We start from the raw sequence: 24,903 nt of genomic DNA, 5'->3' as shown, positions 1-24,903 counted from the left end.
ATTGATTAGACAGTGAGGAAGGATTATATTCTAATTCACTGGGATCTCTCTTGGCAAGAGCATTTAAAAGTTTTTGTGTACTTTTTACCCCCTTAGAAAGCTTCACATAATCTTTCATTTTGTGATGAAGTGAAGAGTTGCTCTCTGAATCAGGTGAAGTCCTGACAAAACCTTGCAAGCAGTGCCTTTGAGAGTCCCTGATGTGTCAACAAGAATACCGTCCTCCTGGGATCAGCGTTCATAATTTCCAAAGAACTGGACTCTGATTTGCATATAGAATGGCCCATGTCAGTCTGCCAGAGGGAGGAAGGGACAGATGTGGTACCAGCATTTTGCTGAGATGGTTGTCAATATTTATGGTTCCGTGAAAGTAAAATCAATAATGTTATGAGCCAAGTGGATGTCCCATTAGCTAGAAGCCAGGCTTCCTTCATAGGGTAAGGGAAATATGAAACATAGCAGCCTGTTTGCAAATAATTTCCTTACATGTTATTGACCTTCATAGAGGCAAGATAGGCTGTTTTATTAGAAACATTTTGCTTGACCCTGAAGCAGGAATAATCAGAGCATTTTCATATTGCCCTCTTAATTTTCCCATTTTTATAGCTACCAAATAGTTAAGAGATTGCATGTGTGTTTAGTAGCTAGAGGGGAGCACTAACTGTTTGTTTAACCTTTTATGCTGTCTGTGATCTCTTCAGCTGATGCAGAGTTAATTGAGCAGCCAGGAAAAGGAGACTTGTTTAGGGACATGTACAGAAATTTGGGGATTGTGATAGCAGCAATGCTGTGACCATACCGAAATTCCAAATTTGCTTAGACGACTATGTGACTGTACACTGTGAGCAATTTCCAGCCATCTTTGGAGCCAGAAATCAGTGATAACTATAGACACACCTTTCCTTGTATGTGTATATGTGTACACATGTGTGTGTCCCTCCATTTCTTTGGAAAGAAAAGTGTTTTAGAACGTCTTCCTTGTTTTCCCTCATTCTGTTCAGACATAAAATCCCTGTCTCCTCATTGTTCCTTTATAGATCCAGCTGTAAATAAGGATACTGCAGCCCACCTAAGTTTCATATTCAGTGCTTCTGGCTTGGGTCTTGTTCCATCTATTGTTCTGAAATTCAGGGCTGCTTCTCCCTGTGCACACAAAGCAGGAGGAAAAAAACACTTACCAATTTGAGTTCCTTTTCCCCATCATTATCTATATATCAGTTTAATTAAAATTCACCAGGTACCCACCACTTTGTGCCTTGTCCTGAACTTTCAAACGATACTGTGGCAGTGAAATCATGACTGTCTTACAAATATAAAATGAACATGTGCCAATGATTTTATTTAACTCACTAATTAATGAGGAGACCAATAAAATGTTAAAACTGTTTCAAAGGAGAATTTGCTTTATAAAGATTTACATTTTCTACTGAATAAAAATTCATTTGCATTGTTACAGAGAAGAATTATTTATATTGTTATCAGTTTGCCACAATTTATGCTCTAATCCTACAGAGTTGTAAAGTAGCCTAGTCAGAGATTAGCCAAAGAATTAAAGGTTCCCAACCCTGTAGAATTAGGTAATTCATGCCCAGCATTCCATAGCAAGGGTCTGGAAGTCATCTCTATGCCTATTTCCAAGTCTTGAACACTTTTTTTTTTCCTTGGATAGAAGTCACAGCTATTCTGTAATTGGGCATGGGGACAGGGACAGAGACTCATAAAGCTCTCAAGAATCACATCTATTCCTTTTGAAAGTCTCTACTATCTCAGCCGCTACTTTCCACTTCAGGTTTTCATTATCTCTTAACTTTGGTCAGCTCCTAACCAGTTTACCTGGCCTTCATTGAGTCCTTTCTTCAGTGCTTCTCAGACCTCCATGTGCATACAAATCACCTGGAATAAAATGCAGATTCCAATACTGGGGCGGGGGCGGGGGGGGTGGGGGGTCGGGTGCGGTGAGAAATGCTGAGTCTGCATTTTTAACAAGCTCTCAAAGGCTGCTCCTGCATCTGGTCTTTGAATAGCAAAGAGTTCTCCCTTATGCAGTTTTGTAATGCCTACTATGGGCCAAGTATTCAGACATGGAAGAGAAGGATCAGGAAGGAGGTTAACAAAGTCTGAAATAACCAGATATGAAATGAGATGGGCATGGATTCCAGTGGTGACATCTGATAGTATCATTATAATATGCTTTCAAAACCATTTTTGAGTTCCTTGATAAAACTGTTTAGTGTCTCACTACAGAGGGCCTTGCTTCTGTGGGATTATCTGACATCGCTTTTAACTTTCATTGCCAGTGATAATGACTTCAGAAGCCTGAAGTATAACAGGATCATCCAGCTTAATTGTCATGAGAACATCTATCTCTGGTAGACAATGGCATATGTAAAAATACTCTTTGACATGAAATTTAAATGTTTATTATCAACTATGATGATTCCTGACTTTTAATCATCGTATTTGTATCTTTCCAGTATTAATTGCTACAAATCTATTAGGAATACACTGGTATCCCCTTATCCTTGAGGGATACATTCCAAGATCCCCAGTGGATGCCTGAAATCATGGATAGTACTGAACACTATATATACTGTGCACAAGCTTCTTTTTCCTTCTTCACAATTTCATAGATTAAAATATTGTTCTTACCCTAGATTTTAGCAACCTAAGCATACAATTTTTTTTCTTTCTTTATTGTGAAGAACTTCCACCTTTTCACTTAAAGGAAGCACTTTGTGGCTTTTCTTTGGCATTTCCAAACTGCCAGCGTCACTACTCTTGCATTTTGGGGCCATTATTAAGTCAAATAAGGGTTGCTTGAACTCAAACCCATCTATACCACTACAGTGGATTTGATAACCCAGGTGGCTACTAAGTGATTCACAGGGAGGTAGTATAGACAATGTGGATACCCTGGACAAAGGGATGATTCATATCCTGGTCAGGTCAGAGTGAGACAGCGTGACATTTCATCATGCTGTTCAGAACAGTGTGCAATTTCAAATGTATGAATTGCTTATTTCTGCAATTTTCCATTTATTATTTTCGGTCTGCAGTTGATCACAGTTAACTGAGACCTGGGGTAACTGAAACCCCAGAAGGTGAAACTGTGGATAAGGAGGAACTATTGTAGAGTGTGATAAAATATAAAATACAAAGGGAAAAACTCAGAGTAACCAGAAGATTGAAATATGCTTTGGAAATTTTATTCTCCTATTAGCCCCTCAAAACTGGAGACAGATCTGTAACCTGACGATTACTATACAGAGTGACTAATGCTTTAATAGCAGGATATGTGGGAATTGTGGAAACATAGCAAAGAGACACCTAATTCATCCTAGAGTTGCAGAAGAGGTTTCTTTACAAAAGGGCACTTAAGCTGAATCTTGAGGGAAGAATAACAGCTGACCAGGGGGACCCAGGAGTGTGAGAGACCCAAGGATAAGCACACAGCATGAGCAAATGCAGGGAGGCATGCCATGGTGTTTAACAAAGAGGGCTATGGCAAAGGAAGCCGGGGACGGATGGAAGCGGGGGAAAAAAGGCAAGACCGGCGAATGAACCTGTGCATTAACTCAGGTGCATTAACATTGTATACCCTGATTAGAAATGGTGGGCAATTTTTAATGAGCAGATGATTTATATTCACTCCATAATATACCAGTTTTTCCCAATTCTTACTGTGGAAAAAGCACATCTGCACATTCTAGCTTCTAAAGTGCCTCCACGTTCAGAGTTACGCCTGAGCATGTTCACAGAAAGTCTTTGGAATTTTTATAAGTGCGTCTTTGATGTGATTTTTATGAGCAGTGTTAATTTCTTTCCACATGAATAGCTTTAATAATGCTGCAATCTAAATCCTGTTTAAATTAGTTTATATTGTTTTCTGCTTTCTCAGTGATCTTTCCACTGAATACAAAATTGAATTTACAGTTGAGTATTGAAAATGACCGCTCCCAATATCCTCCTGAAGCCATCCAGAGGTAGTTACTGGCTTAGTCTTAATTAATACAAATTAGTTACTTCTTACATGGCAACAAATATTGACTGGAGTTATCAAGCATGCCCTAACTAATGTTTTTTTAATTTAATTTGAATGTCAGTACATCAATCATATATCGCCCTGTCAGTTTCAGAAAGTTCAGAAATGAAGATGAAATTGGGAGTTTTCAAAACTATATTCCTCTTTTAGTCTAATGGAATTCTGCCTCCTAGTACTTGTTAACATGTTAGAAAATCTCTTGGATACTTACTTTTGAAATCGTGTATTTTCAGTGGCTTAATCCTAAGAATATTGTTTCCTCTTTCTGAAGTGATAGTCTGCCGGTGAACTTACTGTGCTCTGGATCTAGGTGTGAAGAGCAATAAAATGCGGCTTTCAGACCATTTGAGCAAACATACGTTTTTACAATTTAAGTGTGTTCTTCCTGATAGTAAAGTTAGTCTATTTATGAACTGAGCACCACAAGCAAGAGAAGGAAAAACTACCTGTATATGAGAGAAAGAGACGAGCGGCATTATGCTCCCTCCCTATAAAGCGCATGACAAAAGCATTAAGGATTTTTCTTTCTCTGTGTTACGTAGACACGAAAGTCACAGCAAAGGGGAAAAAATAGTACATGAGGTCAGTGTCTCTTTTTCTGTTGTTATCTTTTAAGAGGGAAAAAAAAAGATTTCTTCTCAGCGTGAGTTTTATTTCTACTGTCTGTTCTGAGGTCCATTCTCCTAACATATATTGGTGGGGAGAGAGGCAGAGAGTGTGGATGGAGGCAAAATTTATTCTGCCTGTAATGGTTGCAGTGGGCCTCTCACAAACATATTGCTAAATTATGGGCCTCTCCATGGACTGAACATAATGTTAAGTTGTGTGATGGATTTTATCTTATACAAGCCATGAAATGAGATAAGAAACCATATCAGCTGGAGTTCACTGAAGGTTGAACTTAGACTGAAATTCCAAAGTTAACAAAATGATATAAGCGGGCTACAATACTCAGTAAGTGTGTTCTGTGCCTGTGAGTTGAGATTTTCAAGACAACTTGAGTCTGTCACTCACAGGATGTTTTGTGGGCGTTCCCAGGCCAGTTATCTCCTCTGGTTAAAGTATGAGGGCAGGGGGGCAGGTTTGCTCATAAAAAAGATTTGATCCCCAAGTCTAGAAGGCCGGTATGCAGCAGGAGAGGGCTTAGAATGGTGGCTAAGCAGCATTCTTAGGGCACATCCCTAAAAGCTGCTTTTTTCCCTGAGGAAGGCAGAGCTCAGCTGCAGGACCTCGAATTAGGCTCAGCCCCACCTTCATTCAGGACACGCACCTCCTGGGCAAACATCAGCCGCACTACCTGTACCCTGGTCTGGGAGGAGGTCTTCATGAGAAAAGATACTGATGAATGTTTGTAAAGCACACTATAAATTTACAAAGCACTCAATGGTGGGAAAGTTTCATATGCTGTGTAAAATACTAATAACAAGTCAATGGTTGATTTAAAAAAATCTGGTGAGTAAAATAAAATCATTTTCTCAAGCATGCATCTCCAGCTGCCTATTCATGTGGTGTGTATGTGTGTTTTTATGTGAACAATATATAAAGATGTCTCTGATGCCCCTCCAGTGGAGGGGCAGTGCCTGGCACACAGTAGGTACTCATTTTAAACGAATGGGTAAGAATCTGAATCTTTCAATCTAATTTTGTTCCTGATTTTTAGAATTCAGACTCTACCTATGTTACTTGTAAAAATGTAGGATATTAGGCCAGATATGGTGGCTCAGGCCTATAATCCAGCACTTTGGGAGGCTGAGGTGGGCGGATCACCTGAGGTCAGGAGTTCAAGACCAGCCTGACCAACATGGAGAAACCGTGTCTCTACTAAAAATACAAAAAATTAGCAGGGCATGGTGACGCATGCCTGTAATCCCAGCTACTCAGGAGGCCGAGGCAGAAGAATCGCTTGAACCTGGGAAGCGGAGGTTGCGGTGAGCTGAAATCGCGCCATTGCACTCCAGCCTGGGCAACAAGAGTAAGACTTCATCTCAAAAAAAAAAAAAAGTAGGATATTTTTCCCTAAAGTACATTTTCTAGGGATTGCAAAATATAAATGAAAGCCTTCTTCCCCTCAGGTTTGCCTGGAAAATAGGCAGTGAGCCTTCAGCAGTAGTCAGATTGATTAATATTGTAACAACTGACATACAACTTCCAGTTCTAATTAACTTAATCACCCACAAACTTCCTTTTTCTCCACCTCCAAGCCATACAATACAGGTTTGTTCCAGTAACCGTTCCCAAATAGGCAAGTCTGTTTTCTTTGAAATAGACTTTATCACTTATTTTCATTTCCCACTTCCTGTCCCCCAGCACCACACACATATATCTCAGCTTCAAATGGGCTTTCCATAGCCATCTCAAGCAAACACCGAACACCTCGGGAAACATGTCCTCTTTTGTGGAAAACTAGGAAATATTCTATTTTTCAGCCTAATTAAATATGTGGTATTAGCCCTAAAATGAAATCAGTTCTGAACTACAGTAGAATAAGAATTGACTTATTTCTACTACTTGCCTTAGGGACAATACCATACATTACAACCAGTTTTAAAGTAATCCGTTCTTTCTTCCACATTTTAACACTAACTCAGCTGATTCCATAAATCAGAAAACTGGTGACACTGTTTAATATTTTTGATAAAGGAAAAAAGAAATGAAGTAGAGACCCAGTAGGTTAATAACAGTTTTTCAAGTCTGTCTTAAGAAAGAGAAATCAAGATTTGGTGGAAGAATCAGGCTGTACCTTATGCCTAAGAATGTCCAGAACAAACCTCCTTCAGCTGAGCTCATGGAGTTGGTAGAGGAGAGTGTGAACCTCTTGAGTGGTTCTGTGGTACCTTAGAGTTAGATGAGAAAAGAGAAGTTAAGTGATTATACGGCAGTCAGTCTCAGGAAAGCCAATTTGTTCAGTTCTGAAACTATATCCACTAGGTTAGACTATGCTCTGTCTTTTGAGAGGAACAAAAATAAAGTATATTTTCTCATCTTGGCATTATTTGTACTCGGTGGTTTTCCATTTCCAGATGATAGCAAGTTTTCAGAGGCTATCACAGTGCTACTTTCCTGGATTGAACGAGGGGAAGTGAATCGGCGCTCTGCAAACCAGTTCTATTCCATGGTGCAGTCAGCCAACAGTCACGTCCGCCGGCTAATGAATGAAAAAGCCACCCATGAGCAAGAGATGGAGGAAGCCAAGGAGAATTTTAAAAATGCCTTAACTGGGATTCTCACTCAATGTAAGTTAAAATTTTGGGGGCCATTTCTTTTGTTGTGATTTTTGCCTTTTCTTTTTCATTAATTTTATTTTTTCATTTGGGGGTAAGTAGTTCAATAATCTCCCATTTTTACTCCATATGGAATGGCAAACTTCATAACCTATTTCATGTTCTGTGGCAACTTGGAGGAACACGGACCCTGCCCTGAGAGTTTACTTCTCAAGGTGAGCAACGTTTCTGTAGCTTTTCCTCAGAACAGTAAGCCTGGCCACCAGGGCAGGGCAGCTAGATGCATCTGTGCCTGCTGGACCCACCACAGTTCATATCATAACTGCAGGGCTGCCACTCTTCGCCCGCAGGCTGTCCACCAGACCCCTATGTCCTCCTAGTGCTGACAGCAGGAAGCCAACTTGAACACATTCTCCTTGGGCTCTGTGTAGGAAAAGGGTACCACCAGAGAAACGCCTCAGGATCTTTTATTTGGGTGAGCTGTGGCTATCAAAATGGGCAACTCAAGAGTAGAGATGTTTTTGTCCTTTCTTCATTTGGAAAGCAAATTGCCTTAACTACTTAATGTCAGTGATTTTTTTTTATGTCCAGAGTCTAAATGATGAAGGGGTGTAAATGGGGCTTTCTCTTATAACAATAGTCAGGGTAATTACCCAGGGCTCTATTCAAAAAAAAGGGCGTATATTTTTTTTATGGGCACTCTATCTGTGTCTGTAGTTAATGTCACAGCAGCATAATGCATCCCAGCTGCCGCTGTTCTCTTGCTTGGTAAAAGCCATTGAATGACACTGTAACAATGCCACGCTCCATTCCGTACCAGGTGCAGGGCCCTATGCGATGGTGACATATGGGGTGTGTATATCCATTCTGAAGATAAGTACTATTTTCTGTGCTATCATGTGCCAAAATGCATATCACCTCTTTCATCAGTGCAAACACAAGAAATATTGTATCTGTCAGGATGGGATGGAAGAGAGGGCAAAACCGAGATCTTAAATGTAAAAGTATCTTATATGACTTTATCAAAAGACAGATTTTGCAGCAGCATAGCATGTCATATAACAAATTCTCAAATGTAAATTTTTACAAGTGATTAAGTATCCAGTATAAGACCAATTTGTCTTTAAAGAAAAGGAATAGGAAAAATAAGACTGCTCTGTCTTTACACAGACCGATACCAGGCCACCTTACCTAGATTCACCAGCCTTGAGGAGTAGCCCTTTATTTAAGAGTGTATGTCTAGAAACTCTAAGGTTATTAGGGATAGAATACAGAGAAGTAATATTAATAGCAGCTTTTAAAGGAGGGAAGAAGAGAATGGATCAGTGGATAGAGGGAAGGTAAGAGTGAACTGGTAATAGAGAAAAATGAGAGAGAGCACAGTAAAACGATTCTAATAATACAATTTCTGCAAAGTTATGGTAAAAAGTCATATGCCTGAACAGTGAAATGATTACTGTATGTTTACCTTTCACTCACTGGCATCAATTTGAAATAAATTCTAATTCCCATGCAATGTATAGTCCCAACGGGCATGGGAGACCCAACCGTTGGCTCTAACAATAAAGATAAGAGGGTAGTCATGGGCTAGAATAGGTGAGAATTTAGTTTTCTTTGGCAGTAACTATTGAAAGAGCCACCTATTAAAATGAGGCCCCTATGATGTGGCTGAAAGAACACGACATGTCTACCTGTCATTATAGAGATGTAAGTTGGCCCATATTTGAAGCAACTGAGAAGTGGACAGAAAAGTGTTGCATGTGGGACTACAAATACTTTTTGGTATGAATACCAAATTGGAAAATGATGTGGAGATTTACAGCAATAATAGGCTTCCAAATGCTGGATGTTGTGTTGAGCATCCAGCCTCAGGCAGCAGTGAAGACCCCAGCCACATTCCCTGGAGGCTACACTTTGGATGCCTAAGCAGGGGAGTAGGCAAGCAGAACACGTGCTCTCCCCAGGCAGGCTGGCTCATCACTCCCTGAGAAGGAGTAAATGAAAGAGTGGAGCAGGGCCAGCAAGATCCCATCTCCTAGAAACCACAGGAGTGGAGACTGCCTCTTGGGCACCTCAACTTTGAAATATCAAAAATGAAATCCTTGCTTTTAATCTTCAAACCTGTTCCTCTTCTGGTTTTTCCTTCCCATTCTAATAAATTCTCAAGCAAAAGTCTTACACTTTGTATATCTGCCATCTCCCACCACCACAACCTTCATCTAGGTCATCAAGAAGTCCCATTGTTTCTTCCTTCAAAAATATACCCCGATTCAGCCCACCCTTCTTCATTTTAATTGCCACCACCCAAGTCAGGCTGTGGTTGCCCGAAGTGTCAGTTAGGCACGGTGTCCACATGTAACAGAAAATTCTGCCAAACAGTATTTGAAACAAGGGGAAGATTTTTCTCTTCAGACATAGTAAAATCCAGATGTGGAGTTTGTTGGCACTGGTCCAGTGGTTCAGGGCTGCCAGGGCTGAGGTCTCTCTGGTGCTATTTGCTTTTCCTGGATAGTTGTCTATGATGGTTGCTGCTGCGCTTGCCATCACATCTTCTTTTTCCAGACTGAAATCACGTAAGAAAAGAGGAACAAAGACATAGGAAAGAGTCGCATCATTATAGCAAGAAAGCAAAACTTGCCCAAAAATGCATCCCCAGCTGACTTCCACATATGTCTCATTAGGCAGAATTATGACACCTGGCCGTGCCTAACTACAGAGAATGTGAGAAATACAATTTTTGACTGAGGCTACTGCTCTCCAGAGTGAAACTGGAGTTACCATAATAAGGCAGGAGTGGAGAATGGCTACTACGAAGAATTTTGCAGTTTTTGCAATACAGAGTGCCTCCCTTTCTACTTCTACTCTAGTTCATTTATTTTTCACATTTCATCTGATGCAAATCAGATCATGTCTTCCCCACTTACATTCCTTGAGTAGCTCCCCCTTGCATTTAGAGAATACTCACTGTCCCTAGCCAACAGAGCGCTCTGTGCCCACCTCTTTAGCATCAGTTATCCTCAGACTCACCATGTATCAACTCCATTGGCCCCCCTCCCCTTGAGCCCATCAAAACGACTTTCCACCATCTGGCCTTTACACATTCTGTTCCCTCTGCCTGGAGCGCCTTTTCCCCTACTCTGTATGCTTGGCTTTTTCTTATCCTGTAGGTCTTGGCTGAAGGGCCACCTCTTCAGGGATGTCTTTCTGGTCCACCCTCTTCTAGTAGATTCACTATCACTGCATCTTATTAAGGTCCTTTGTAACACTTATCCAAATATGTAGTGACTTCATGATATGTCTGCTTTTATTTATTATAGCAGGTATCACAAAGGGGGAGACGTGTCTTTTTTTAGTCATCAATATATATCAAGTCCTAGAACACAGAAATATGAGAGAAATGTTTGGTGGATGAGTGTGTGAATGAATGAGTCAATCGGAAGACAGGCAGGACGGAACTGAAACAGTGAGTTCAGAAATTTCTGGTGACCTCATTGAGTAGTTTGGCATTGATGTTAGCATCATCTACAGGAAACAAGGTTTCAACTTGCATGTGTAATGAAGCAAATCAGAGAAAAAGCTCAATTGCTATACTTTTATTTGAAATTGCCACACTTTACCAAATTCTTGGTAGGAGGCTAGGAAATATTGGGAGAGTTGGGGTGAAAGAATCATCAAAAATTTATGTTGGAGTATCTCCAATTGTAACCATCCAACAATCTCTGTATTTACCATCTGTCTGTTACTATTTGAGAATCCCCCTTAGCCCTGTAATTTGATTCTGAGAAGTATTTCAGCAGTTTGCAGATATCAACCGAGATTATGAAAATCCTACAGTGCTAGCCAGGGCGTACACATCCCAGCCAAGGAGACTCTGAGGGGCCTTCATTTGAGTCCTTGACAGCCAAGATCTTTCAAGATGACTTGACCTTGGAAGTTGAGAGGTACCTTAAATGTGAGCCTCGGCTAGAATTAAACCTGTGAGACACAACCGGAAGATTGTATATCTCATTGAGCAGCCTCAGAACTTTCCATTCTCTTCTATGTGCTTTTACAAAAAGGGCTGCAAAGAGGAACCCAGTCTGTGAAAATATTAGCAGTAACCTCACTAACCTGGTAGGTATATGCACATCTCCTCATCCTTTAATCTGAATGCATCTCCTTGCCTGTCCAGAGTTTCCCTCCCTCTAGTGGAGCTATATTTGTGTCTCAACCGCAATTCCTGCTTTCCACAGCTCTGTTCAGTGTGGTAAGTTGAGTTTGGTGTCAGGACTGTGGGGATGCTTATAAAACAGTAACTGACAAAGTCCACCGTGACTGACACAATTGCTGCATTTTCCAAAAGCAGAACCAGTCACACCCCATTTGTCTGCATTAATATTCCTGGCAAACACCACAGGAATCACATTTTGGCTTCTTCCCTTAGAATGAGATTAGAATTGTTAAGCACGAGTCTTCAGGAGTTGCACTTCCGTTTTCCTTCTCCCAGGTGGCTGGAAATTTCCTGGTTATTCCATAGCACCCCTAACTGCTCCCTCCCACATAACAGATCTCCCTAGTGTCAGTGCCAAAAGATCTCCTCAGTGTCAGCGGCATTCTTGATGGCATTCCCTGGTAGCCCGTTCACTAAACAGCCAAGCGTGTTGAGAAATTCTTGTGAGGTGGTTTGGAAGCAGGTGTATTGGCCAACTAGCTAACTAGTGGAGCAGGCCTGGTATCCCCAACAGAGGGCTCATTCAGCAACGTCCAGGGAAGCTCAGGTACATTGCAGGGTTCAAAGCATGTTAAAAGCATGTGGGTCCCCTTATGGATTTTGCTGGAAATAACTAATTGGTTGAATAGGACAAGGGAAACTTCAGGTGTGACCCAGGAGCTGGATTAGATGCCCCTATCTCCTTTCCATGCTTGTATATTTGTTCTTGCTTTCGTTTGGAAAGGATCCATAGGCTCAAATGTTTGGCCTAGATTACTCTCCAGCCATTGAGGAGAAAGAAAGCTGAGATATCATTCCTCAAGTTCAGTGCTTAACAAATGTCTTTTGAAAAACATCCCAAGCCATTAATAATAATAACATAAGGAAAAAGTCATGATTTATTTAAACGTCTCCATCAAAGTACGGCAGTTACCTTCTATCTTTGATGGTGTTTAGTTCTGTCCCTATTTGCAGAAGTTCTAACATTTTTCATATCTCTGGTCTTCACACGAGGACCAGCTATTAAATATCAAACAGTCATTGTTTTTTTGTCGAAGTCTTGGCTTAAGGTGTCAAGGGGCTGTAACCGAACCAGAAGTTTGGGGAATACAGCATCCATGCACTTCTGTGTGGGGTGATTTTTCACTTCTGACCATGGATGTCTAGTTATCAAAGACGTGAGATGAGGACATTGTCTAGCCTGCTGTGGCACCTGGGGCTTTCTCTTCCCTTCTGGGCCAGCTGGATAGATCTCATTTGCTAGATATAGAAGAAAGAGAAAATAATTGTCGGCACAGGTAAACCATCTTTCTCATGTCACCTTATCCCGATAGTACCCTAGTGTCATCTTTATGTCATTTCTTAACCCGTCCATTTGCCAGAAGCTCCCCCAGGTTTTCCAACTCAGAGACATTGGAGTTTTGATCTTTGCTTTTTAAAAATTTATACTTCATAGGCACTCCCCATAGGCCTGCCCACTTTTAGTTTCTCAGTTATGAACAAAGCTTGTCATTTCAAAGCTCATACAGGAGCTGTTTATAAAGTTCAGGAAGCATGGACTAACACATTCAGTTATTAATATGCATGCCAAGATGATGAGTTGTGCATTCCTTTTTACAATTACAACACACACCTATCTAATAAAAATTTAAACACTCCATGATATTCCCATTTTGCTACTTTCCAAACACACTTCCTAGTAAGAGAGAAGGGAACAAACTGGAGAAGAGGCAAATGGGAAAGCCAGCAGCAGTGCAGAAGGGTTGATTAATATTAATTTAAGAATATGTGCCATACATATAATGAGCATGGATAAAAAGCAGAAATTATAGAATCTTAGAGCAAAGAGGGATCATTAGAGGGTTGAGCCAAACCCTTTCATTTCACAGAGGAAGAAACTGGGGCTCAGAGAGCAGACGTGAGAGGCCTTGGTCATTTAGCAATTTATGGGCAGATTAGAACCAAGACTCTTGGCTCCTTGTACAGTTTGCTTTCTAAGTGTGTGTGTGTGTGTGTAAAATCAAAATTATCAGAAGAATATTATAAATGTCAATGTACAGTTTACAGGTAGAGTTGGAGAGGTGTGCTGACATCACACTGAGTATAAATGCTGGTATCTGGCAAGAGAATGAAGTATTTGCTTCTGGCACTACCCTCTTTCCTACCTCCACACATTTGCTTCCCTTGCCTGAAATATTTCGCCTTCTCCAAGTGCCAAAATTGAAGCTCACTTCTCTCACATTTCCTCCATGAAGCCTTGTTCATCCATTATAGCCCACAGCCATCTCCCTTTCACCTACCTTCTGCAGCACTTGTTAATACTGTCTCCTTGAGCACTTACTTATTTTCTAATTATTTTATGTGCATCAAGTTTATTGTTTTGTGTGCTTGTTTTTCCCTCTAGCAAGATTTTAGGTTAAATAGAGATACTGGCCACTTACTGTTCTCTTTTCTACCTCACTGTGCCACTCCTGGACCTGACATAATTCTCGTAAGCACAAAGAAGACCTCAGAAAAAGTACTGGTTGTTGACCAATCACAGGTGGAAAAGAAGGTGATGCCGAAAATTGGGCTAGAACCTAATAATTGCAAAACACAGTCTACATGTTGTTGTTTTTTTAGTAAACCGTGATCTCAATGATCGTAGCTCTAATATGCCGTTCTCTTTAAAGTAGAGCACACAGCATATACTTTAGTTGAGAATTTTACCGTGGGAGTATTAAGGTACTGTTATTAATATTATTTCAACCTGGAGATTGGAAAAGTTAGAACTATCATGCAACTTTGCTTTATACATTTGTGATAGAAAGTGGCATCAACCTCATGTTAGGTCTTAAAACTGCAAGTGGTGGAAAGACGTTTCACTAGGTGAAGAGATCTGGTTCTAATCCCAGTTTGACCATTAATTAGCCTTGTGACTTTGGGAAAGTCTTCTAAGCAACTGAAGTCTCCTTTTTTTCATCTCAGTAATAAAAGGGTTTAACCGGATAATCCCCTAAGGTTCCTTTCCACCCATAAGATTCCTTTCCACCCGTAAGATTCCACAGTGCTTATCATATCAACCATGTGGATCCTTTATTGTCTCTGGATATCTAAACACAAGTATCTGCCAGGACCCAATCATGAGGTTCAAAGCTTCTAAAGTGGTCATAGAACAGATGATCAGATATTACTCTGTGAAAATGTTCTGCCTATACCTTGCTGTGAAGGTTACTCCTCTTGGACTACACTGTGAATTTTAAGCCACATTTTGATGCTGAGATTGGGTGCATAGCACTCTGCAGGTGCTGAAGACTGGTCAGAATTATTGTCAAAGACAGCTGCTCAGGGCACTGACAGTTTTCCACTGTCACGCCCTCATCTATCTTCTCAGGTAAAATCGTAAAAGCCTCAGGTGTCTGAATGAATGATTAAATTCATTCCACAAATATTTATCAAGTGCCAGTTGTGTGCTAAGTGCTAGAGTGAAATGTGAGGGGTTTCTGATCTCTGTGTACTACGATCCCCCTTTTAGGCAGATTGGTGTCCTCGTCCACATTTCTTCTGCCTGAAAAGCTCTTTCTGAAATCATTTACTTTTTAGGAACATCTCAGCCAAACATTTTTTATTTCCACCAAGGGAAATTTGGCTTCTATGTCCCCTGCTGTCGAAAAGGAATTTTATGAAGTGTTAAAATGTTTTCCCATGTCGGTGGCAGTCATTGCTATAGTTCGTCCATGGGAAAAAAAAAAAAAAAATCCCACGACTGCTTTAGCAATGTGACAGGTTTTCTATTTCTCTTCAAAATTGTACTGATGGCTGTATTTGCCAATGCATTAAATGCTGGAAACATTATTTCCATTAAAAAAAAAATACCTCTTTGGTCTCAGGGAATAAATATCCAGAGAAAATAATTGGTGTAAAAATTTCAAAATCAAGGACGAGCACAGAGTGTTCTGTTTCACTAGATGCCAAAGGTGATGGTGGAGGACAGTCTGCCTGCCAGAACTGAAATGAACCTTTTTTTTTGAGGGGGAAGGGTAAACTTCCTTTCAGTCTCATGGAAAATATATATATATACTGAGTCAAGTAATTATGTTTTTTTAAAAGAAAATATTTTTAATAATACCAAAATGTAAGATAGAAATCAAGTCTTATACTCTGGAAGAATAAAGAACTAGAGTGCATGTTAAGTGAAATACAGCAATTCAGGAAAGGTATAGCTTCTGGGAGCTAAAGATGGAAACTCTGTCACTTTGATATGAGCCCAGGTCTAGGACTGGACTCTGGCCACTGCCCCATGTCAGGAGAGGGGAGTGTGTGTGGATAGCATTGGGGGACTCTGGGAAATAGTCGCTGAGATACACTGGACAGAATCCACACACAAAAACTTTTTTTTTACAAAAATTTTTTAAAGCCAGGACACTTTCAAATTGAGGAAAAGTAAGGTGTCAGTAAAGCTACTTTAAAGCAGAGATGATGTGTTATTGACTCTTCGCATAACTGAAAAAGAAGTACAACTTAGTATTTGTTTTCCAACCAAAGAAAACTGTACCCAGGGAGAATCATGAAAGAGTAGCCACAGACAAAGTGAGAGGATTTCTATTTAAGGAGACAAACCACTTAGGTGTGTAGACACCTTCTACACCAAGGTAGATGTATAACCTGCAAAGCCAAAAATAATTGCTATCTGTTTCTTTGCTTATAAAGTTTGCTAAGCCTTGTTCTAGAGGCTCTCAGAGCCAGAAAGAAGATTAGGTATGGTCTAGTACAGCTTCCTTTGTCTTGGGATTCAAACAAACAGACACTTTTTTCAGGTCTCGAAGCTACTTAGTGATGGAGCTAAGACTTGCCCAACACAGGTTTCCCAACTCTCTCTTCCCTCTACATGCAACCCCAAAACAGTATTGTATTCGTGAAAGCACTCCCTTGGCCCCACCTCTGTAAGTTTCCCCTGCTGAGGCTTATTCAGTGACTTTTACTTCAAAAAAAGTAGGACAGACTGGATTTTAGATGGAATGAGAAGGCTGAGGGCACACACTGAGAGAAATTGGTTCCAGCCTGGTAGACACAAAAGAAGTAGGGACCTTTTTTCCAGACGCTTTTATTCTTCTGCACTGTGGCTCATGCTCCTCAATACACTTTTGTAGAGAGGTAAATGCAGCTTGCTGCTCCATCACAACTTCCAATGTTTGGCTTGTTTGCTTTGAAAATTCAACTTACCTGCAAGTTTCAGCACAGGGGTCCTTTAAGCCTTTCTTGGCCTCCCTTGGCATCCTCTGCAGCTCCCTTAAGCAGTTCCCATCCTGCAATTCAATCATGTATTTGTTGTCTCCCCCAGGGGCTCTGAGAAGCTCAAGGACCAGCTGCATATTTGGTCCTTTTTTATCCCCAGTGTCTAGTACAAAGTCTAGCACATTACACACCCCAGAGTTCATAAGACTTTGGCCCATCATATGATGGGTATAAATACATGATTTGAAGTTGGGCAGATGTAATTCCCATTCCTAACTTCATCACTTCTAAATATATGACCTTGGACAAGTAAATATACCTCTCAGTAAACCTCAGTTTCTTCATCAGTGAAATGGGCATTCATACTAGCACCTACCTCAGAGGGTCATTGGAAAACTTACATAAGATAACGTGTTACATCAGAGGTCCTCAAATTTTAGCATGCCTTGGAATCATGCAGAGAGCTTGTTAAAGCAGTCTGTTGGGCCCCATCCCTAGAGTTTCTGCTTCAGTAGGTCTGGACTCTGAGTGCTTGCCTTTCTAGTGAGTTCCCAAGTGATGCTGATGAACCATACTTTGCTAACTACTGTTTTAAATCATCAAGTGTGGTGCCTGGCCCAGTAAGGGCCAAGTAATTAGAAATTGCCTATCACCATTATATGATTTTTACAACCATTAATGTAGTTAGTGGAGACCCAGAGGAAATCAGGGATGCCATTTTGAGGGTCACAAAGAAGAAAAGATCCCCAGAAACTAGGTCTCTCCTCCTGCTGCTGTGTGACAGCTCTTACTTAACATGGAACCAGCTGAATACAGGGCATGCTTAATGAGTCTGGACTTGTTTCTGTTATTTGTAATGGAAACTGCAAACGTACATATCACTGGTGCAGACAGTTGGTCACCATGTAATTCATGCCTTCTCTCATCTATCAGGAATGGCAAAAGTTAAGCTTGATTATGCACTGTTGGTAAAGGGTAAGACAAATAAACTGAAAAACACTTCGGGAACATATATTAGAGTGCAATGTGCCAGTACCTTTCAAAATTAAAACTTTGGATGCTCTTTTATCTATCCTTTCTACTGCTAAGAATTTTTTTTTTTTTTTTTTTTTTTTTTTTTTATAGTTTCAATCTGCACTTTAATTTTTAAATGTTGAGAATTTTTAGACACATTACCTTTTTACTGTTTGTAAAAAAATTATTTGAAAAATAAGAATAGTAATGTAAAAAATATTGGAAGACTAATTCTTTTTTTTTTTTTTTTTTTTTTTTAAATTGCATTTTAGGTTTTGGGGTACATGTGAAAAACATGCAAGGTTGTTGCTTAGGTGCATACGTGGCAGTGTGATTTGCTGCCTTCCTCCCCTTCACCCATATCTGGCATTTCTCCCCATGCTATCCCTCCCCAATTCCCCACCCCCCCGCTGTCCCCCCCACTCCCCCACAACAGACCCCCATGTATAGTGCTCCCCTCCCTGTGTCCATGTGTTCTCCTTGTTCAACACCCGCCTATGAGTGAGAACATGTGGTGTTTGATTTTGTGTTCTTGTGTCAGTTTGCTGAGAATGATGGTTTCCAGGTTCATCCATGTCCCTACAAAGGACGCGAACTCCTCGTTTTTAATGGCTGCATAATATTCCATGGTGTATATGTGCCACATTTTTCCTGTCCAGTCTATCATCGATGGGCATTTGGGTTGGTTCCAGGTCTTTGCTATTGTAAACTGTGCTGCAATGAACATTCGTGTGCATGTGTCCTTATAGTAGAACGATTTATAATCCTTTGGATATATGCCCAGTAATGGGATTGCTGGGTCAAATGGAATTTCTATTTCTAGGTCCTTGAGGAATCGCCACACTGTCTTCCACAATGGTTGAACTAATTTACACTCCCACCAACAGTGTAAAAGTGTTCCTATTTCTCCACATCCTCTCCAGCATCTGTTGTCTCCAGATTTTTTAATGATCGCCATTCTAACTGGTGTGAGATGGTATCTCAATGTAGTTTTGATTTGCATTTCTCTAATGGCCAGTGATGATGAGCATTTTTTCATATGCTTGTTGGCCTCATGTATGTCTTCTTTTGTAAAGTATCTGTTCATGTCCTTCGCCCACTTTTGAATGGGCTTGTTTGTTTTTTTCTTGTAAATCTTTTTTAGCTCGTTGTAAATTCTGGATATCAGCCCTTTGTCAGATGGGTAGGCTGCAAAAATTTTTTCCCATTCTGTTGGTTGCCGATTCACTCTATTGACTGTTTCTTTTGCCGTGCAGAAGCTGTGGAGTTTGATTAGGTCCCATTTGTCTATTTTGGCTTTTGTTGCCAATGCTTTTGGTGTTTTGGTCATGAAGTCCTTGCCTACGCCTATGTCCTGAATGGTTTTGCCTAGGTTTCCTTCTAGTGTTTTTATGGTGTTAGGTCTTATGTTTAAGTCTTTAATCCATCTGGAGTCAATTTTAGTGTAAGGTGTCAGGAAGGGGTCCATTTTCTGCTTTCTGCATATGGCTAGCCAGTTTTCCCAACACCACTTATTGAACAGGGAATCCTTTCCCCATTGCTTGTTTTTATCAGGTTTGTCAAAGATCAGGTGGTTGTAGATATGTTGTGTTGCCTCCGATGCCTCTGTTCTGTTCCATTGGTCTATATCTCTGTTTTGGTACCAGTACCATGCTGTTTTGATTACTGTAGCCTTGTAGTAGAGTTTGATGTCTGGTAGTGTGATGCCTCCTGCTTTGTTCTTTTTGCTTAGAATTGACTTGGCTATGCGGGCTCTCTTTTGGTTCCATATGAAGTTTAAGGTGGTTTTTTCCAGTTCTGTGAAGAAGGTCATTGGTAGCTTGATGGGGATAGCATTGAATCTGTATATTACTTTGGGCAGTATGGCCATTTTCATGATATTAATTCTTCCTAACCATGAACATGGAATGTTTCTCCATCTGTTTGTGTCCTCTCTTATTTCGTTGAGCAGTGATTTGTAGTTCTCCTTGAAGAGGTCCTTTACATTCCTTGTTAGTTGTATTCCTAGGTATTTTATTCTCTTTGTAGCGATTGTGAATGGCAGTTCGTTCTTGATTTGGCTCTCTTTAAGTCTGTTATTGGTGTATAGGAACGCTTGTGATTTTTGCACATTGATTTTGTATCCTGAGACTTTGCTGAAGTTGCTTATCAGTTTCAGGAGATTTTGGGCTGAGATGAGGGGGTCTTCTAGATATACAATCATGTCGTCTGCAAATAGAGACAATTTGACTTCCTCCTTTCCTAATTGAATACCCTTTATTTCTTTTTCTTGCCTGATTGCTCTGGCTAGAACTTCCAGTACTATATTGAATAGGAGTGGTGAGAGAGGGCATCCTTGTCTAGTGCCAGATTTCAAAGGGAATGCTTCCAGTTTTTGCCCGTTCAGTATGATATTGGCTGTCGGTTTGTCATAAATAGCTTTTATTATTTTGAGATACGTTCCATCGATACCTAGTTTATTGAGGGTTTTTAGCATAAAGGGCTGTTGAATTTTGTCGAAGGCCTTCTCTGCATCAATTGAGATAATCATGTGGTTTTTGTCTTTGGTTCTGTTTATGTGGTGAATTACATTTATAGACTTGCGTATATTGAACCAGCCTTGCATCCCCGGGATGAATCCTACTTGATCATGGTGGATAAGCTTTTTGATGTGCTGTTGTAATCGGCTTGCCATTATTTTATTGAAGATTTTTGCATCTATGTTCATCATGGATATTGGCCTGTAGTTTTCTTTTCTTGTTGAGTCTCTGCCAGGTTTTGGTATTAGGATGATGTTGGTCTCATAAAATGATTTGGGAAGGATTCCCTCTTTTTGGATTATTTGGAATAGTTTCAGTAGGAATGGTATCAGTTCCTCTTTGTATGTCTGGTAGAATTCGGCTGTGAACCCATCTGGACCTGGGCTTTTTTTGGGTGGTAGGCTCTTAATTGCTGCCTCGACTTCAGACCTTGTTATTGGTCTATTCAGGGTTTCGACTTCTTCCTGGTTTAGGCTTGGCAGGAGGCAGCTGTCCAGGAATTTATCCATTTCCTCCAGGTTTTCTAATTTATGTGCATAGAGTTGTTTGTAATAATCTCTGATGATGGTTTGAATTTCTGTGGAATCTGTGGTGATATCCCCTTTGTCATTTTTTATTGCATCTATTTGATTATTCTCTCTTTTCTTTTTTATTAGTCTGGCTAGTGGTCTGTCTATTTTGTTGATCTTTTCAAAAAACCAGCTCCTGGATTTATTGATTTTTTGAAGGGTTTTTCGTGTCTCTATCTCCTTCAATTCTGCTTTGATCTTAGTTATTTCTTGTCTTCTGCTAGGTTTTGAGTTTTTTTGATCTTGCTCCTCTAGCTCTTTCAATTTTGACGATAGGGTGTCAATTTTAGATCTCTCCTTTCTTCTCATGTGGGCACTTATTGCTATATATTTTCCTCTAGAGACTGCTTTAAATGTGTCCCAGAGATTCTGGTATGTGGTGTCTTCATTCTCGTTGGTTTCGAAGAACGTCTTTATTTCTGCCTTCATTTCATTGTTTATCCAGTCAACATTCAGGAGAAAGTTGTTCATTTTCCATGAGGCTGTGCGGTTCTGGGTTGGTTTCTGAATTCTGAGTTCTAACTTGATTGCACTGTGGTCTGAGAGACTGTTTGTTATGGTTTCCGTTCTTTTGCATTTGCTGAGGAGTGATTTACTTCCAATTATGTGGTCAATTTTAGAGTAGGTGTGATGTGGTGCTGAGAAGAATGTATATTCTGTGGATTTGGGCTGGAGAGTTCTGTAAATGTCTATTAGGTTTGCTTGTTCCAGGTCTGAGTTCAAGTCCTGGATATCCTTGTTAATTTTCTGTCTCGTTGATCTGTCTAATATTGACAGTGGTGTGTTGAAGTCTCCCACTATTATTGTGTGGGAGTCTAAGTCTCTTTGTAAGTCTTTAAGAACTTGCCTTATGTATCTGGGTGCTCCTGTATTAGGTGCATATATATTTAGGATCGTTAGCTCTTCTTGCTGCATTAATCCTTTTACCATTATGTAATGTCCTTCTTTGTCTCTTTTGATCTTTGTTGCTTTAAAGTCTATTTTATCAGAGATGAGAATTGCAACTCCTGCTTTTTTTTGCTCTCCATTTGCTTGGTAAATCTTCCTCCATCCCTTTATTTTGAGCCTTTGTGTATCCTTGCATGCGAGATGGGTTTCCTGGATACAGCACACTGATGGGTTTTGGCTTTTTATCCAATTTGCCAGTCTGTGTCTTTTGATTGGGGCATTTAGTCCGTTTACATTTAGGGTTAATATTGTTATGTGTGAATTCAATCCTGTCATTTTGGTGCTAGGTGGCTGTTTTGCCCTTTGGTTGATGCAGATTCTTCATTGTGTTGATGCTCTTTACCTTTTCGTGTGTTTTTGGAGTGGCTGGTACTGGTTGTTCTTTTCTATGTGTAGTGCCTCCTTCAGGAGCTCTTGTAGAGCTGGTCTGGTGGTGATGAACTCTCTGAGTTCTTGCTTGTTCACAAAGGATTTTATTTTTCCTTCACTTATGAAGCTTAGTTTGGCTGGATACGAAATTCTGGGTTGAAAGTTCTTTTCCTTAAGGATGTTGAATATCGGCCCCCACTCTCTTCTGGCCTGTAGGGTTTCTGCTGAGAGATCTGCAGTGAGTCTGATGGGCTTCCCTTTGTGGGTAACCCGACCTTTCTCTCTGGCTGCCCTTAGTATTTTCTCCTTCATTTCAACCCTGGTGAATCTGATGATTATGTGTCTTGGGGTTGCTCTTCTAGAGGAGTATCTTTGTGGTGTTCTCTGTATTTCCTGGACTTGAATCTCGGCCTGCCTTGTTAGGTTGGGGAAGTTTTCCTGGATAATATCCTGAAGAGTATTTTCCAGCTTGGATGCATTCTCTTCGTCACATTCAGGTACACCTATCAAACGTAGATTAGGTCTTTTCACATAGTCCCATATTTCTTGTTGACTTTGTTCATTCCTTTTTACCCTGTTTTCTCTAATCTTGCCTTCTCGTTTTATTTCATTGAGTTGATCTTCGACCTCTGATATCCTTTCTTCTGCTTGGTCAATTCGGCTGTTGAAACTTGTGCATGCTTCACGAAGTTCTCGTGTTGTGTTTTTCAGCTCCATCAATTCGCTCATATTCCTCTCTAAGTTGTCCATTCTTGTTAGCATTTCGTCAAGTCTTTTTTCAAGGTTCTTAGTTTCTTTGCATTGGGTTAGAACATGTTCTTTTAGCTCACGGAAGTTTCTTATTATCCACTTTCTGAAAGCTGATTCTGTCATTTCATCACACTCATTCTCCGTCCAGTCTTGTTCCCTTGCTGGTGAGGAGTTGTGATCCCTTGTAGGAGGAGAAGTGTTCTGGTTTTGGGTGTTTTCATCCTTTTTGCGCTGGTTTCTTCCCATCTTTGTGGATTTATCCACCTGTTGACTTTGTAGTTGTTGTCTTTCTGATTTTGGTAATTTTAAGTCTGCTGTGGCAGAACTCATAAACCCCCTGCTCTTCCCCCGAGGTGTTCTGTCCCAGGGAGTTACGGTTTTATGATGTTCCCCTGTGCGGTTGCTGTTTTCCCTGCCCACAAGGTGGCAGCCTAGTCACACTCAGGTTGCAGAGGCTTCGCTAAGCTGCTGTGGGCTCCACCCAGCTTCCGTGTGAACTTCTGGGTGTAGTTAGAACTGCTTCCGCTATGTTGGCCCGCCCCTGTAGTGACGGAGTCTCTGTAGTGGCGGATTGCCTTGGTAGAGAGCAGCAGGGTGCCTATGGAGAACGCCCCTCCTCCACAGAGCTGGACCTTCCCGGTTTCAGTTGTGTTTCAGGTCTTCTTGCTGGGTAAGAGGGGACACCGTCTCATCTGATCTGCCTCCGGAGCCGCTGCGTTGGCTATAGCCGCGGCTCTGAGATTCGTGGCGCTGGCCTGGCTCCCCGTTTCAGCTCCCCTTGCTGGCTTATAGGGGACTCAGACTCTCTCACTTTATACAGTGAGCCGTTGCCTCAGGGTGCCGGCCCAGCGGCTGCGCCGTTCAAGCCAGCGGCGCTGGCGACCCGTGTGGCTTCTCTGCGTGTGAATCTCCTGGTCTGTGGGCAGTAAAAATCAGTCTGGAAATACGGCGTCCACTCACCCTCTGTGCTTTCTCTCGGAGTTGCATTCCCGAGTTCCTCCTAAGCGGCCATCTTGGATCTCCCCCGCTGCTAAGAATTTTTTATAAAGATACTAACGTAAGGATTTCAGAAGATACGTTGGAAGACGCTTATAAGCAGCCTTATTGATAACATACATATGAATTTCCAAGATAAGAGAAAAAAGCAAGGTACAGAATAGCATATGTAATATTAGCACCTTTGTGTAAGTAAAACCAGTTTCTTATAGAAAAATATATGCCATTTGTATTACATACATAACCTTTTTTTTCTGGATGGATCTGTTAATAGTGGTTACTGGTTACCTTTCAAAAGAGAAATTGGTAGAGTTGTCAAGATAGGAAGGTAGACTTTTATTTTTTACATTGTCCCTTTTCTTCTGTACATGCATTACTTTCATTTCGCCGGTAGGGGTAATCTAGGCAGGAGATTTATGGCAGTTAAAAACTTTGTAAGTGCTATGCGTTTTGAGGAAATACTTGATTTATAATCTCATGGATTGTTTTATCACTTTCCAAAATTTTTAAATATATGCATGAATAAAGGGGTCTACAGTTCCCTGTAGTATACTTGCATTGATACAAACCTTTAAAAGTCACTGTATGCCTAATATCCTTCTGTTTTATTTGAATAATTTGATCATTTCTTGCTTGCTTGAAATTTGCTAAAAACGTCCTATTTTTTATATACTTTGATCATCAGTATGTTTTTCTTTTTTTAAATTTCACTCCCTAAAACAGAGGTCCTCGACCCCTGGGCCAGTACTGGTCCGTGGCCCGTTAGGAACTGGGTCACACAGCAGCAAATGAGTGAGCATTGCCGCCTGAGCTCCGCCTCCCGATGGATGAGCAGCGGCATTAGATTCTCATAGGAACGTGAACGCTATTGTGAACTGTGCATGCAAGGGACCTAGGTTGCACACTCCTTATGGGACTCTAACTAATGATGATGTGAGGTGGAACAGTTCTGTCCCAAAACCAACCCCCACCCCTGTCTATGGAAAATTGTCTTCCACGAAACAAGTTCCTGGTGCCAAAAACATTGGGGATGCTGCCCTAAAAGAAACAAATATCTGGCCTCATCTAGCCA

The 24,903-nt window shown here is 40.7% G+C and overlaps 1 protein-coding gene across 8 annotated transcripts in view; it reads left to right on the top strand.

Annotated features, from left to right (window-relative positions):
- Positions 1 to 24,903, top strand: part of ENOX1 (ecto-NOX disulfide-thiol exchanger 1) — a 505,667-nt gene that overhangs the window by 335,562 nt on the left and 145,202 nt on the right. For all 8 annotated transcript variants that reach the window (XM_021669313.2, XM_021669309.2, XM_021669314.2 and 5 more), the window contains one exon: positions 7,063 to 7,275. In XM_021669313.2, coding sequence (XP_021524988.2) covers positions 7,063 to 7,275 — 213 coding nt within the window. The remainder of the gene's footprint in view (positions 1 to 7,062; positions 7,276 to 24,903) is intronic.

Source organism: Aotus nancymaae, unplaced genomic scaffold (genome assembly GCF_030222135.1).
Source record: "Aotus nancymaae isolate 86718 unplaced genomic scaffold, 86718_ANA_hifiasm-v0.15.2.pri h1tg000043l, whole genome shotgun sequence".
NCBI classification, from domain to species: Eukaryota; Metazoa; Chordata; class Mammalia; order Primates; family Aotidae; genus Aotus; species Aotus nancymaae.
Note: the sequence above shows the minus strand (reverse complement) of the source record. Positions and strands in the feature narration are given on the sequence as shown.